Source organism: Cetorhinus maximus, chromosome 3, assembly GCF_964194155.1.
Source record: "Cetorhinus maximus chromosome 3, sCetMax3.hap1.1, whole genome shotgun sequence".
NCBI lineage: Eukaryota > Metazoa > Chordata > Chondrichthyes > Lamniformes > Cetorhinidae > Cetorhinus > Cetorhinus maximus.
This window is the reverse complement of record NC_135881.1, coordinates 52060486-52076965: the sequence shown is the minus strand read 5'-3', so window position 1 is coordinate 52076965 and position 16480 is coordinate 52060486. Positions and strand designations below refer to the sequence as shown.

The following is a 16480-nucleotide window of genomic DNA, read 5'->3' as shown; positions in this document are numbered from 1 at the left end:
TTGTTCTACGCTTTGCGGAAATAGCTTGCAAGAAGGTTTTCACATTATTGCATAAACTACTATGCTTCTGCACTTTGTACACCATTTATGGTTAAATTTCTGTAGGAATGGCTACTAAGTGAAAGCAATTTCGTGGTGAGCAGGCTGTTCACTTGCTGATGTTCTGCTGTCCCTGTTCATTGCTAACACTGTCACATCCGCGTGGATCAGCTGAGCTTGATCACGTGGCTCTGTGTCGAAGGTCAGTCCAGTACAATGGAGCTGCCAGAGTATGCTCTGAAAGGGTTGCAATTGCTGGCCGATCCCAGCCACTTCTCCAACAAAACATTCCACATTTTAGTGGAAGCGGCTTTCGAGAGCCTCGTAAACCCACAAACAGACGGAGCAGTATTTGGTGAGCGCGTATTTTCGAGCTATTTGTGGAGGGCGGCTGCTGGTTCTTTATACTGATTTAATACAGGAAGGACACGGTCGGTTTGTTCCTTCACAAACGGCTCTGCGTCGCAATGCTCCCGAATCCAGTTGTAAATATCATTTGCAACAGTATGTTATTTGCTAAACGTGTCTCTGTTGACCGATTCCTTGTTCTCGAGCTGTCGACTTGACGGCGCGAAATGCATATTGAGTCTGCATATTGTTCATTGTTGTGGACGAATATCCTGGGGCCTAATGCGCCAGGGTTGCCGGCTGAAAGTGTATTCTGTTTTATGAGTTGTTTATCAAATTTTTAAGGTCCCAAAATATTCTGCGTGAGTAAAAGCAGACACAACACTGCCTCTAAGTGACTATGTTGTGTGGTCGTTATGGTTGAAGGCACAATGTATCCAAATAATTCGGTATAAACAATAAAATGTTGGACTTAATTTTTCTGGGAGCTAACGGTCATTTTTGTTTTTGTTTTTAAAGTAGCAGACAAAATAACTTATTTATTATTAAATGTCATGTGCGCATTGGACCAGACGCAGGCCTCTAATAGGTGGAAAGTTTTATGTGGAAATGGAATTGAAAATCATTATCTACCATTGTTGTGCAGACCATGCAGAGCTGGGAAATTTGGACTTGACTTTGCTGAAACAATGCCATGTAGCCATCGCAACCTGTGTATTGGAGGCAGGAAAACAAAACGCCGACAAATCGACTATAAGGTTACCTGTCCAACATTTATGAATATTGTGTGTTTAGTTTTTAATATTTGTTTTCGGATGTGGAGGCATTTTGTGACTGATGTTCTTCAATTCCAGCACGTTACTTGAAGACTGTAGATTTGGAGGAGAGAGAATAGACATATTTTGCGCAGCATACCAGGTTTGCTGTCCCTCAACATACCATACTGTATTTGTAAAGTTAGTGGGAGTACTGCAGTATAGGAGTTTTCCATGAAAAGAAAATTAATCAGGCAAATGGTTCACTTTTTTCCTTAAAACCAACGTAGTAACTTTCTAGTGTACAGCTGACAATATAGATCACTGATTTTTATTAAGGCATTGTGGTAGGGTTGTGATCTTGTAATTCCTTACGAATTTATCAGAGCACGTTTGTACAAGTAAAATACTGAAGTAAGCACCTACATTGTATAAGTTCACTGAAAATGTAGTAACCAAAGCTAAAATTAGCTCTGATGTATACTAAGCTCCTATGTTTCCTTTTGATTCTGTATTTAGAAGAACAAAGATAAAGTGAAAACCTTACTAGGAAGGTAATTGCATATACATAGTTTGTCTGGTGCTACGTAACTGCATGTGTGTGGAGTTGATGGAGGTTGGGGGGGTGGGGTGTCGCATCTTGGGTGCGGTATCTATATATTGAAATGTTTTAGTACCTTATAAACAATTTGAGTTATCACTTGTCCGTCATAAAGGCACTCAATTTTCTACCTAGAAAATACGCGAATTTCTAGTATGAGTAGAGTTGTAGCTTGGTAAGGGTTTGCAACATACTTGAAATGCTGAAACTATTTTTAGACTATGGTCAACTGAACCAAAAACAGTAGTACAAATGTCATTCACTTAAAACTGTACACGTTGCCTCTAAATCATAAATTTTATTACTTTGTATTTAATTATTTTAACGCCATCCCAATCCATAACTGCGGCTCTGGAGTGGATTTTGAATACCCCCTCCCATTATAATCTAGAAGGGAGATGGAAGACCTGTTTTCGTCATGCATCTCGGCAGCATGTACTTATAACATTTCGAAAATTGAAGGAAAGGGAGGGGTAGAAATCTAAAACTGTCCAATTATTTTAACAAATCATCACTTGCATCCTTGATAATTAATCTCTGTTCACACATTTAGTTCATGTGAGCCATACATTTATTAGAAAAGCGTAGTTTTTTTCTTGAGACTCGTGTTTACAAACTAAAGGGTAAATATATAGCGAATTCGGCTTCTAACGATCAGTTCACCATCCTACTTCCATTGAAGTGGAACTTTTATTTTCACCCGCTCGCTTTGAGTTTATACGCGGAAAGATTCACAGCGAACAACAGTATTCCCACAACAACGCAACAAACATGGTTTAAATTGAGTTTTGGGTAGTTTAAACCCAAATGATTCTTTGAATGGATCGCTGTTAAATTACTGATTTTAGGAGAGTGGGATCTGACTCATTTGGAAAATGCAATAATAGAAATTGTGTTTACGAGTATGGGATTTTATTTTTTGTGTAATGCGTTAATTTTTATTCCTGTTAAATATCTTGCAGCATAGGAAGATTTCCTTCTCATATCATTGATGCTTCTTGGCGCCTGGAGTACCATATTAGGGTAAAATAGCAAATATTTTCATACTTTGTATTTCAGAATAGTCGGACACATTATTTTGGTATTGTATACTTCCGGGCTAAACCAATTTTTATATCTGTATTCCAGAATAACCATCTTCACAAAGTCAATCAACCGGCATATTTGTTAACCTTAAATGTTGAGGTAAGGCTTAAAACGAGCAGATATTGCGTTTTGGGTTTGAATTGCTTATTTAATACGGTTTAATATTGTTTTAACCTTTTACAGAATGGTGGGTCCCGGCCAGCTCAGGATGTTACTTTCAGTTGTACAATGGAGCAATTGCAGGTATTCTAGTAAAACTTCGTCTCCTTCATAAAATGCTGGCGCTTTCTCTCCCGGATGTCAAGATTGAAGTTATCTTACTAATGCTTGTGCGTTTTCGGCCCAATTGTAAGGCGGTAGGTTTGTGGTTAATTGAACTGATGCCATTGAATCATACTCTCACTGCTTGTGCAACGCAATTTCAATGACAGGGATTATTAGAAAACAATGTACATTGTGGGATCACCTCCAAAAACAAGTTACATATTGGCCAAAAATCAATTTCTATTTGCGTCTCTCGTTCATAAAAACACAATCTCTGGTGTAAATTTTCAACCACGTTGATTTTAGGAGCCACCAAATTTCTACAAGGCATTGAGAAGATTTTTCTCATTCCTCCCTGTGCACCGACTTTTGCAGATACTTAACCGACAATCGATTTGGGGGAAAACCCAGACTTCATTATTTGCTGTGTTTTTTTTTTCCATGGAAAGATTAACCCTTCACCATGGACGCCACTCATTTTGCATCTATTTTGAAGTGTTTAATTTAAATAGCATCTCATGTGCATATCAGCTCTAATAAATTTGTATGCAAGTAATTGTTTTAATTATAATTTTAGGGACAAAAACTCCTGTGTGTAGTACCTTGCTCTGGCTTTTATTGTATGCTTATGGACTGTCTAAGGTGAAACTATTTCTGATTTTATTCTACGGAAACTTTTTAATGTAAATGACCATTTGTCTTTACAAGGTTCAGTGTTATTACTAATGCCATTTGTCACATTTTATTCTGTAAAGTTCAGTAGTTCACAATTTACAAAACACTTTGTTTTTGAGAGACACTGCGCTCGGCATCTTTCCTGGTGAGGTATTTAACAAAGCAACCCTCTCTTCAGTTCTAAATTTACAAAGCAACGCGAAATTTGCGCCTTTAAACGTAAGATTTTGTTGCTGGAATAAGCCATCTGCTCAGTGAAAAGTTTGGCAAAATACGAATTTCTAAATTTTGGTAATGTTACTTTACGAAGTTTTTTTTAAGAAGAATAGCATCCTGGTGTTGTAGAATCGACTTTGAATTGTTTGTTTTAACGGGGGAAATCTACAGTATGAGTAACAGATATTTAAATTCTTTGCATAAAAGTTACATTTACTGCGGGGCCGTAATCTTGGAAAAAGATTTAAAATGAATTTCTATTATTAAATAACTCCCCCTTTTCCCCCCGTCGTTGGAATACATTTCTGACTCGTGTGTGTGTGTGTGTGTGTGTGTGTGTGTGTAATTTTTAAAATCTGTTTTTCTATTGCAGGATCTTTTGGGGAAGTTGAAGGACGCAGCCAAAAGCATGGAGAAGGCGAGTCAGATGTAATTGATGAAGCTGGGGGACCGTGATTAAACTCGAGGCTGTGGGTGGTATAAAAGGAATCCGCCAAAACCTGCGTGCTTCCACATTCTATGCAAAAGACGTGAACAACAGAGAATCCATAAATAGTTCAAACGTTGCATTTGGCGCATGTATGAAATGCCGTCATATACTTGAATACAATGCTTATGTATCAGGTGTGTCGCGTTTGACTGTGTATATACGATTTTTCCATAATAAAGATATGCTTCCTACCGTCTGAGTTATCTTATTTCGCACTTTTTGATATCATTTCATGCTTGTTTGAAATCTCCTAGCTACGTCATATATCAATATTTTGACATGACAAATGAAATCGCTTTCAAACGTCTGCCCTATTCGAATAAAAACATTTTGAAGAATCTATAATGTTCCTTAGGTCTACAGCTACCAGCTTGGGGAGGTGAGGGGGGAAGTTTATAAACTCGATCCAATTCTTTAATGTGGGTAACCATGTAATATATATTCACGTCTTGGAAGTCGTTCGGCGGCTATTGTCTTCTGTGTTCGTGATAACAGCGGTATTTAATTACAAAACTTGCTGAAAATTGGGGAACGCCAATGGTAAATACGAAAGCAGCTTATAAAGTGCGTTTGGAAGAGCAAAGTAGGCTTTCTTCCCCGCACCCCCTGCTCCTCTCGTCAATGTGTTCTTAAACTTTTAATAAACCTATTTTACAAAAATGTCTGTTAGTCCGTTCAGTTGTAGATAGCCAAAGCTGCTACGTCTAACCTTGGGTTCCCCCCACCTCAGCCGAAGCGCGTTTGCATTTGTTCCTGTTTTCCAATTTTTTTTAAAATGCAAGGAAGTAAACTTTACCGGAGCCTCTGCGGCATAACAGTGCGGGAGAGACAGGCTGTGTGAAGTGTAGGAACTCGTCTACGTTCCGGTGACTATAGTTTATCTGTGCTGGAAAGAATCATGACGCTGTAAACAGTACAACAAATATTTCAAATGGAAATTTGGATCAAAAGAGGGTCGCCTCACCCCCAATCCTCAGCCGCTACCAAATGAAGTTTTTAATGCATCATCGTACAGCTATCTAACCGCAAGATGATATTCCATTGATACTTTAAAAATACGAGCGTATAGATTTATAGAGAGGCTTTCATTTGATCTCTTGTCTAAGATGTATTCTCCAATGTGGAACAAGAATCTGAAATAAAAGTTTGCCGTCATATTTTACTATACAATAACCTATTTTTTTGTATCGAAACCACGAGACTTTTATTTTACCCGGCGACATGTGTAGATTTTTTTTTTAAAGCGTTTGATATCGGTGGAATGGAGCTGGAGCTGATGTGTGAGGCTGATAAAGGGTGCATTATTTGGTGTTTTTTTAAGGGATAGATGGGTGGTGGAGGGGGGAGCGGTGCGGTGAGAGGAGGCGGGGGGGGGGTGGTGGGGGGGGGGGGGTCGGCTCTGATTACACCGACTCTAATTCCCAGGCCACCCTTAAGGAATGAGACCACGTGACAGAGCGGGGCGGTCGAACTCGAGCCATTTTGGGGACGGTGTCAGTTTCACGGCACCCATCACTGGGCTTCGGGGGTGTTTTTTTTTTCAACTTCTACAACCGGGAATAGCCCAGCCGCCTCGCCGCCTCGGAACCAGGTAGAATCGGCTGAACAAATATTGCATGGGTGCAGATCGGCTCCTGCCAGGGTCGGTGTGAGGGTTGAAGGGCCAGTGTTTAACGAATGTTATTTTCTCTCTCTCTCTCTCTCTCCTCTCTCTCTCTCTAAGCTGCAGCCTCTGCGATTGCAATTGACAGCGTCTGCAGTTCATGCAAGATGGCCGCTTGGCTGCGATTCATTTTTTTCCCCTGATCTACAACTTTCATTGTTTTCCGCGGGGTGCAGGCTTTAGCCGGGAGTCGCCGTGCCCCGGGCATGGTCTCACCAAGGCTGCACTGTCTGGAAAAGATCTCCCAGGTACATTCTGGCCGCCACTTGAGGCCGATTTCGCTGTTTGAAATGCACCCGGTGTTGCCTCTCTCTCTCTCTCTCTCTTTTCTCTCTCTCTCTCTCTCGCCCTCTCTCTCTCTCTTTTCTCGCTCTTAAGGCTGACAGCGACTCAGCGGCTCGTCGCCGTCCTTATTTCCACTCAGTTTCGTTACGCACTTCATTTGCAAAATTTTTGTTCGATTCTCCGCCGCCTTTGAGTCTGCGACCTTTCTGCTCGTTTGTATCGAGGGAATAATATTTATACTTTCGATCATCGCAAGTTGGGAGGTGCGAGCTGTCACGGATTTTTATTTAGATATCTTTGAAAATTGACCATGCTGGAAATTGGCTGCCGTATCACCGAAGTGCTATTAGTCAGCTCAGATACAAATGTAAATTTTGACACCAAATGGGGAACCGAGAGGAACGATTTTATAGAGTTAGGATCCATACAGGGTAAGGTATGTGCTCGTGTGACTGTTTGGGTGATAAGTCGAATGTGGTGTGTTTTCTGAACTTAACTTCTTAAGAGTACTTCTTTGGGTTTTGACGGTAAACATGGCGGTTGGTGGCGGTGCCCCTCGGATCCTTGTACAGTGCTTGTCGTGTCAGGAGTAAATAAACAAACAAGAAGCCTGTAAAGCTTTGTCATAATCAACTATCAAGATGTTGAGATATTTTTTCATGCTTGTTTGTGGACATTTTTGTTTCTGTTATTGGTAACCGGGACTGTTGACAGCAATGATTTTCCGGGCAGAACACGAGGTTTACTGAGTATGAGTGGGAGTGAGCAAGTGTTTTTTTTCCTCCCCCTTTTTTGCCCAGTTAGATTTATTAGGGTGGATTCCAAGAACGTGTTGTTGTCGTTTACTGTCCCAGCCCTGTGTTGCCTTGTTGATGGTGATGGTGGCGGTAGTAGTGGGTGAGGGGGGTTGGGAGGGGGGTGGGGGTGGGTTGGTGAAGAGCTGCTATACAATCTGATTATGTTTTGATTGTGTGGATACCGAATGTAAGTTGAGTAAAGGGGCCAAGATGGCCTTGGTCACAAAACCTTTTTTGGCTTAATCCAAGAAAGCAGCAACTGACAAGGACAACAGACACTGTATTGAGAGGACATACACTCACACACAAAATACGCATTTCTAAACGTGTCCCCTCCGTCATATAGGATGCTAATATTACAGAATGACCTCTGCTGTGATGTATTTAAGCGAAATAACTGAGAACAGGCACTGGGAGCAGCTGAGAGCCATAGGCAGCCAAATAAATTTGTTTCTCTTCTAATAGTATGATTGCTCCAAATTCAGAATGGTTATTAAAAGGAAATGAAACAATCCAACTTACAGTACCCCTTTGACCCGTGCCTTTGATTTCAGCCATGCCATATATTAGTTTTAGTTACTAAGCTAATATTATGTTCTGAGCTATAGTACAGCTTTAATGTAGCTTTCAAAAAGTTGTTTATGTGTGTGTCGATAGTGGTGGTGATGTTTTGATCGGGCCTGACTATGAATTTCTTTGCAATGATACATGCAGGACACCACAGTTGAAGTATTGCAGTAGACCGTGCTTTTCTTAGAATTACTGCTGGATATCCTAGAATATTTTATGCATTTTTGAGATATGGATTCTCTTTTACAATATCTTGAAGATCCATGTGTACTTCTTTCTTCTTTAAAGTGGATTTCTTTGTTGCTTTGGGATGGTTGATTACGATGTTATGAGGGCTAATTGTTCACCCCGCTGATAATAAAAAAACATCGGGCTTAAAAATAATCAGGGAGACATGAAGTTCCACAGCTGAAATGAATTACCCAGCATAAACGGAAGCCCATGGGGTCTGTGAAATAAAACACGTGTGTTTACATGGTTATATATACCAAGGTTGAGTTGTCTGCCCGTCATGAATGTTTCACAGATGGAGTAGTTAATCTATTGATCAGTTGAATCCTCACCCGTTCTGTTAATCTCACTCTGATGGGAAGGGGCCGATCACGAGTCTGATGGGGAGAGTGGAGCGTTTTGGAACACGTGGTTTGTTTTTATTTTCCTTTATTTCCTCTCTCCCGCGGAATGGGTCTGCGGTACTCGATAGCGAGAGCCGCTTAAAAGCACGCGTGTGAACTACAAATTGATGAACGTGCCGCAATTTCTGTAACTTCCAACTAAATGAGGAAACAGGGGCGCGTTTGCGAGCTCCTGGGCAAGAATGGGGGGCAGGACATCCGTGCAAAGCGGGCTGGTCTCGAGTAAATAAACGGAGAACTTCTAGTGAGTTCTGCTTGTTGTGTTAGACTGCCTGAAGGGGTAATGACTGAAACTTCATTGAAATCTGTACATCGTTTGTTTGTGTCCCAACGCCAATTGAAATATTAAAAAAAAACTACAGAAATGCAGATTGTTTATGACCTGATGTAGTTTGATTACTTCGAAACGTCGCGCGTCGGCGCTGTGGGTAAAATTTGCTTTCTTAAACCAAATGTACACGAACTGTAATAAATACATTTATTTTAACGGTACATATATTGTAAATAAGTGCGACGAATAGTCACTTTTTTCATCTGGTCGGCAGTGCCTGGTATTTATTTGCCCTGGCCCTGTGCGTCTTCTGAATCCTGTGCGTCACATAGTTATTTGCATGTTGTCAGTTTTCTTGCTGGTTTCTTAAGAAAAGCAAACTGTTTCCTTTTTACATTTTAAACGGGCAACAAAGTACAAAAGTTTAGTGAAATATTGAATCTTTATTAATTCCTGTTTCCTGATCACTTATTAATTAATTATTAATCAATAGGCGTGCTCTATCAAAGTGATCCTCGGTTGTGGAACCGCAGCCACCTATTAGTCGCCCTGGGAAGGAGACAGGCGTTTGCAGAAGAAAATCGTGTGATCACAAAAGCCACTACTTAAAGCTAGTGTCGACGTGGAGTCTATCTCAAGGAGAGCCAAAAAACGATGATGTGCGCTGTGTTAGGGCTCATTTGAAATGGCGGTGAGATTTGCATGTTCAGATTGCTCGGATCGTCCTCCGATCGTGATTGCAGGTTGAAGGTTTTAAATTTGCGATATTTCCACATGACCGCCGTGTGTCCCCCGCAGTAGCTCGCTCTATTTTCGGTCCTCTGGCGAAATGCCAAGTGTAACCCAAGTTGCTATAGTAACTGTAAGAATTGCCGAGTATGGGCACCAGCAGACGTCAATTTGCCTTCTCGGTCTTTTAAGAATGGTCCTCGTGTCGGGCACGAACATTATTTTATTTATTAAATTTGTAACGGGTCAGCTTTGGTATATGCATCGCGTTACTAGTACAGCACCCCGATGTTCATTAAAATATTTCCAACGAACATGTAATTGCCGGAAATGGCTTTGTAGAACACAATTCTTCCTGTTTCGCTTTACGCGGGGCGAAAGAATCGTCGGTTTAATGTCAAGCATAAAACGTGTGATTGCAAATCCAGATGCGATTGTCCTTGTAATGCAACAGTGTTCTGCCCAATAAATAGTCGCTTTGTCTTATTACAAATTTTCATCGATTCCGACGTGTCTTGAAACGGCACAAATATGAGCCCAAAGGCATGTGGGTTTCGCGGAAAGAAATGTGTTTTGTTATAGCCGGTTTGTATCTGAGCGTAAAGTCTAGAAAAGGCGGTTTTGTTATGCTTAAACATGAAGGAAACAAAGCCAACAAAACGATCAGGAGTGCTATTCAAAATTCATTGTCATAAACCTTCATGTTGTGGTTTGTGGTTTTTTTTATATTAACACAGTGGAGGTCAGGGGAAAGGTGGTCTGTATAAGATAATCTTAAAATCTGTTTGATTACGAAAATGATTCAGTGTGCTTTTTAATGGATTAGCCACTTTGCATTAATTGGGTGTGATCTGGCACATGCAATACGGATTTTACAACTCATATATAGCTCCCGTAGGTCAGCTTGTCAGTGTTTCAGTAAAAACGATTCTTAGCTTTGGGGGTATCAATTGTTTTTACAAAACGGGTTTGCTTTACTATTTTGCCAATTAAGATTAAGTCAACTGAGGGAAGAGAAATGCCAAAACACTGATACATTGCGAACATTTTATGTAAAAAAATTGTTTCATAAATTATAATTTATTGATCATTGTGTCTTTAGAAAACAATGTATCCATTTTGTATCTTGCCATTGTGGATACTAACAGTTGTGTAGATTAATGATTGTATCCGATTTAGAATGTGGACCAATTACAATAGACCAAACCAGTGAACTTAATATGGAATGGAATTCCACAATAGGAAAAACTATTCCTTTTACCTGGTTATATTTCTGCTCAGCTTTCAGAACGCGGCCATTTTAGTCAGAAAATGCACCGAACAACACGGATCAAAATAACAGAACTGAATCCTCATTTGATGTGTGTGTTGTGTGGAGGATATTTCATAGATGCAACAACCATCATTGAGTGTCTACATTCATGTAAGTAAATTGGCATGCTGCAGACCAGCAGGCCGCTTACTTATGTTAGTATTAAAGAAAACACTCTTGACGTACATCAACAAAGGCGTTACAGAACGTTTCATGTCACCAGATCAAGCATTGCAACCGGTGTATTTACGCGATTCCTGCTTTTATTCACAGTTTGTAAGACCTGCATCGTCCGTTACTTGGAAACGAGCAAGTACTGTCCTATTTGCGACGTGCAAGTTCACAAAACTAGGCCCCTTCTTAACATTAGGTATGTATCCGTGTACTTATGGTGATCATAATATTTGATTACACCATTAGCTGTATCTCTTTGGGGAGTGTGACTGAACTACTACATGGAACTGACATACGTGTTAGACTGACACACATACACATGATGTGTACTTATAATGGTACCTTGGTTAGTGAGACAATTTCACGTAACATATTTTGATATGACACGATCTGTCTTGCAGCACCACTTTAAGATAATGGATGTGCTGTATTACCGCATTATCATACTACCCAATTACTATGAATATATTGTAAACTGGAATCTAAGAAAATGGTAATTTTATTGATATCAAACATCTCATTTGAAAGTAGTTGACAATAATTGAATGAAGAATCTAGTGTTTCACATTCTGTTTTGAAAGAAATACACACAGTTGGGTTATATGTAAAACTTTGATGGCAGTAGCTCCAAGAATTGAGATCATGTAATGTTGGGTGATAGTCAGTGCTATTTTAGAAATACTTTACAGTCACTTCTACCAGAAGATACAATAAATGGATGTTTCTGCTGAGTGAATTGAAATTGGAAATTTAGGCCTTTTTTTATGTTAATTGGCAGTTAAACTAAAGTTTGATCGTTAACTGAGCAACTTAACAAACCTTGCAGTAAATTCAATCAACCAGGTTTACTAATTTGAAATATTTTATGAAAAAATCTCCAATTACTGTCCAAAGTAAGCATGGAACAGTGCCACAAACATTACTCTGCCAGTTCTCACAAAGTTTAAACACAAATAAAGAAACTCAATTTACTAAATTTAGTACTTCTATTACTATACTGCATGCTAGAAAATATTGCAAAGTGATAGTAAAATATATCTGATATATTCAAAACTTTTATACTATGTATAAATGAGTAAACATGATACAAGGCTCAATATCTTCCTGATCTGCACTAGAAATACAATTAGTTCTTCCACAGTTTACCAATTAACACATCCCCAGAACAGAAAATTAAAAACTCAGATATATTTGTTGCTGTTAATTCATTGCTTATGTAGTTATTAATCAGCTGAATAATGCTTATTATAAATTCCTATAAAGTGAATATTTTCACCAAAGTGATAGTTTCTATGATGTTTACAGACTACATAACTCTGCTTAGGTGGTATTTCTCTAATCTAACAAATGGCCGCATATATAAAGGACCAAAAGTGAGAAGTATTTTGCATTTTGGAATGCTGTGATTCTTAATAAATTGAACAGTTTTTGGAATTCTTTGTCATTTACAGACATTATTCCACTATTGCATATGGAGATGGAAGTCATATTGATAATGCCATGTGGAATAAAATAAGTCGAATTAAATCTTTCTGCAGTTTTGTAAAATGTGACTGTCATGTTCAAATCCTTTCTTTAGGTCAGATAAAACGTTACAAGATATTGTATATAAATTAGTTCCTGGCCTTTTCAAAGGTAAGTGTAGCAATGTTTTTATAAAACAAATTTACATTTGAATTGAATTCCTCTTTCTATTAATCAGATGACTAATGGGCTTTTGTCTTTAAAGATGAAATGAAACGTAGAAGGGACTTCTATGCTGCTCATCCTTCTGCTGATGGTAAGTGTGTGCTGATAAAATTAATTGATTTTCTCTTTCCCTCATAAACATAATACCAGCATATTTTTGAGTCATTATATTTTTAAAAGTTTTTTCACAAGGAAGTAGAGATACTTTTTAAAGATTCTTTCAATATTTATGTCCATGTGGTGCATTTGTTGCACCATAATTTTTTTGGTATATATTTTGTAAATGGTTTTTAGGTTTGAAACTCCAGAATGCAGTTGTTGCTGTAATTTTTTTTTAAACTTATGTCTAGTCTAATTGAAAATAGATTTATAGCTGTGATGAGACTATTTTGCATAGGCCCACACTTGTTTTACATTTTTACTTTTTCTGCCAAATTGGTACATATCAGGATAATTTTATGTCATTGTTCCTATAAAGTTCACACCAAAATTAATCTTTCAGTTAATATCAATGTAATTTATGTTCTTTGAACAGTTTCAGCTGTCTTAAATTAAACCTAAACTGGCATGCTGAAAGCATAAAAGTTGAACATGAGCCACTGATCTAATGTAGCTTTCTTTTGACATCTTGTAGTCCAAATCTTTACATTACATTTGTTGATGATTTCTTTTCCAAATTTGTATTAAAGCATTTTGGCATGAAAATATTCTGAAATCACTGTTTCCTAATATTCAAAATTCTATAGCTGCAAATGGCTCTAATGAAGACAGGGGTGAAGTTACAGAAGAAGAAAAGAGGATTATAACAGATGATGAAATCATTAGCTTGTCAATAGAATTCTACGAACAAAATAAGTAAGTACAGAAACCATACAAAGTATACTGTCTCACAAACTATTTGGGATTTAGCATTTTTTCTTATTACTAAACGGAGACTGTCTTGTATAACAGGACTGAACGAAAAGGAATTTCAGAAAAAGAAAAAACAAAAGATGAGGTGATGTTTACATATATTTGTTTTGCAAACATGCTTAATTTTAAATGGAGTTAAACAAGCAAAGATTAATACATTAAAGATGCTAAAACATTTTTCTATTTAATTTTAAGATGGATATATTTATATAGAGAAAGCTGCTACTAACATTTAAAGTACTGAGATTTTTACTTTATCAACAAATGCAATGCCACTATATCTTAAATTTTTATTTTCTTTCTCTCTAGATGAATGACAAGAGATATTTGCGATGCCCAGCAGCCATGACTGTGATGCATTTAAGAAAATTCCTGAGGAGTAAAATGGACATCCCTCAAGCATTTCAGGTACACTGAGTTACACTTTTTTAAAGTTATAGATGAAATATGATTTCTAATAAAGTATAAATGGGGTTCTATCAGAGAAGAAAACTGTTATGTTCTAATATTAAAAGTAATCTTGAAAGATTTTACTTCTCCACAGATCATTTCTGGTTTCATTTGGAGGTGGAGAATTTAACAATGTATTTGTTTATTTCTCTTGTTGCAATGCAGCTCTGAAATCTTAAGGTGGCAATTTAAATATTGTACACAAAGAGATTTGGAGACCCCTGTATACATGCACACATACAATTATATGCATATAATTTAAGTGTAGTCTATTGTATTTCTATAGCACAAATGGTATTGTGAAATAGGATTTAAAGTTATAGCTAAATCTATTTTTATTTTAATAACTAAGTTACATCAAGATGCTGGAGATGTTTCCAAAGTGATTCATTTAGCTATTCAGAACATTTTAAACTCACCTAGTTTATCACACCAAGCAAATTTTAATAAATATAAAATTAAACACATCAGTTGTATTGAGAAGGATCTAATCACTGATGTAGGGAAGAGCTTCTACCAACCTCCAAGGATCAGATGTAACAAAAAAAATCAGAGGGGGACAATGAGAGATTGTAAGAGTTGTTATTAGCAAGCTGGCAAATTTTTTTTGTTTATCACCTCGTCAGTCCTGACAAATAAATCATTCATGACTGAAAGACAGGTTATAAATTTTCTTGCCTGGCTTCAAAGTCTATTCATGGTTATTTAATTTTGTGGAAATCAATCATATGTTGCTGTGACTTACTATGAGTTAAGAAAACAATGAATATAACTCAGTGTAATGTGAGCGTGTATGTATTTTGCTTGTTTCATTCTTTACAGTGATACATTGTTATTTATATAAAACTACAATGAGGTCTACATTTCCAAGTGGCGTGTTATATTTTATAATGATCAAAGAAAGTAGTTGGGTAAATCCTGCTGTATGTTTTTATTCTTTTCACTTTAGATTGATGTTATGTATGAAGATGAACCATTGAAAGATTATTACACTCTTATGGACATTGCCTACATTTATGCATGGAGGAGGGTAAGTCCAGTTTACCTATTTTAATGGCCCTGGAAAATTTAATCTTGGACCTTCAATTCTTACCCGAGTATCTTACATTTTATTTCAGAATGGACCACTTCCTCTGAAATATCGAGTCCGGCCAACGTGCAAAAGAATTAAGATCGGTCATCAACAAGATGGATTAAATAATACCAGTGGAGAGGTGGAAAGTGACTCTGGGAGTGATAAGGCTAACAGCCCAGCTGCTGCACCATCCACATCATCCTCACTGCCCAGTCCCTGTACTCCAGGGCAGTCTCCACATCCACACTTTCCTCATATATCCACTACTATGAATGGTTCCTCCAGTGTCAATACCAACCATCAGATCCCATTCAGCAACACCAGAGTGCGCAAATCGTCTGTGAATGGCTCATCAGCATCATCAGGCTGACAGTATTCACAAAATAGACGGTACAACACATTTATTCGAAGACCTGTTCATACCATGTGATAATATATAGATATAGAGAATGCTTAGCAATGCGAGCATCCTTAACATCACTATTTTGTAGTGACTTGTACATTTTTGTTCAAAGCAAGAAACAATATGTGGCTATACTACAAATAGTTTTGACAACATCTTTTGCTCCTCAAGATAATTTTCCAGTTTTTGGGAATACAAATTAGCAAAGGATCTACATCACTGAAATGTGTATTGCAAAGGTTTGAGGATATTTACACCTAACAGCATTGGATTTAATGACTCAATGATTGCGCTGGAGATGATATTCACAGAATGAAAAATGAAGGAAGGAAATCTGGGCAGGAAGTTATTGTAAAGATGTAAACGTTGGAAGATATTTTGTACAACTGTGTTTAATTGAATTGAAGTTTACTATATCTGTATATCAACATACTTTTAATTTGCCAGTCGTAGGCATTGTGATATTGGCTGTACAGATGAACTATAAAAGGCTAGTGATTTTACAAATGACACCAACTGAAAAGGAATTTAAGATAAATGAAAATTAGAAAAATGTATTCTTTTTAGCCATTCCACTGTGAAAACTGATTGACGGTAGATGTTGGCATCTATGGTTGTTAAATGTTTTCCTGCAGCATTAGTACACATACTACAAGAAAATACTGAATTGATCAACCCCGAAATAAAATTGTTTTAATGATTTATCATTTTAGACCTAATGTGGGTATGAAGTATTTGAATTGCCTGTAGAACAACAATATTTACAATACATTGTGATTTCATTGACCAGTTACGTTTCTAGATCTCAGAAATGGTTAAGAAAATTCAAAGGTGTAGTATGTATGGATAGAAGCCAAACATCCAATATAATCAGTATGAAACATAGATATAAACTATATATTAGGCAATTACTACCCCTGTGAATTCAAATAATTATTTTTGAGAAATTCTGCCCCTGTATATTACCACAGCCAAATAATGTGTATATGCTATATATAAATGTTTTACTTGAAATGTTCAGTTCATTGTTTTCACTTAAAT

The 16480-nt window shown here is 37.6% G+C and overlaps 2 protein-coding genes across 5 annotated transcripts; both read left to right on the top strand.

The window, feature by feature from the left end:
- The first annotated feature begins 210 nt into the window (after positions 1-210).
- On the top strand, positions 211-4667 carry commd3 (COMM domain containing 3). Its single transcript, XM_078538307.1, has 8 exons — positions 211-394; positions 1034-1145; positions 1242-1305; positions 1662-1696; positions 2706-2766; positions 2872-2928; positions 3013-3072; positions 4358-4667. The coding sequence occupies exons 1-8, from the start codon at positions 256-258 to the stop codon at positions 4415-4417; spliced, it is 588 nt and encodes a 195-aa protein (XP_078394433.1). The 5' UTR covers positions 211-255; the 3' UTR covers positions 4418-4667.
- A 1263-nt stretch (positions 4668-5930) lies between these two features.
- On the top strand, positions 5931-16158 carry bmi1a (bmi1 polycomb ring finger oncogene 1a). 4 transcript variants are annotated; one of them, XM_078538286.1, is made up of 11 exons: positions 5931-6065; positions 9189-9386; positions 10706-10847; positions 11010-11106; positions 12490-12545; positions 12640-12690; positions 13346-13454; positions 13551-13596; positions 13821-13919; positions 14911-14991; positions 15080-16158. In XM_078538286.1, the coding sequence occupies exons 2-11, from the start codon at positions 9381-9383 to the stop codon at positions 15404-15406; spliced, it is 1014 nt and encodes a 337-aa protein (XP_078394412.1). In that variant the 5' UTR covers positions 5931-6065; positions 9189-9380; the 3' UTR covers positions 15407-16158. The 4 variants fall into 4 exon arrangements, with proteins under 4 accessions (XP_078394412.1, XP_078394422.1, XP_078394417.1 ...); XM_078538291.1 differs by lacking the exon at positions 5931-6065 and adding an exon at positions 6198-6385; XM_078538296.1 differs by lacking the exon at positions 9189-9386 and having other exon boundaries at positions 5962-6065.
- Positions 16159-16480: the final 322 nt, after the last annotated feature.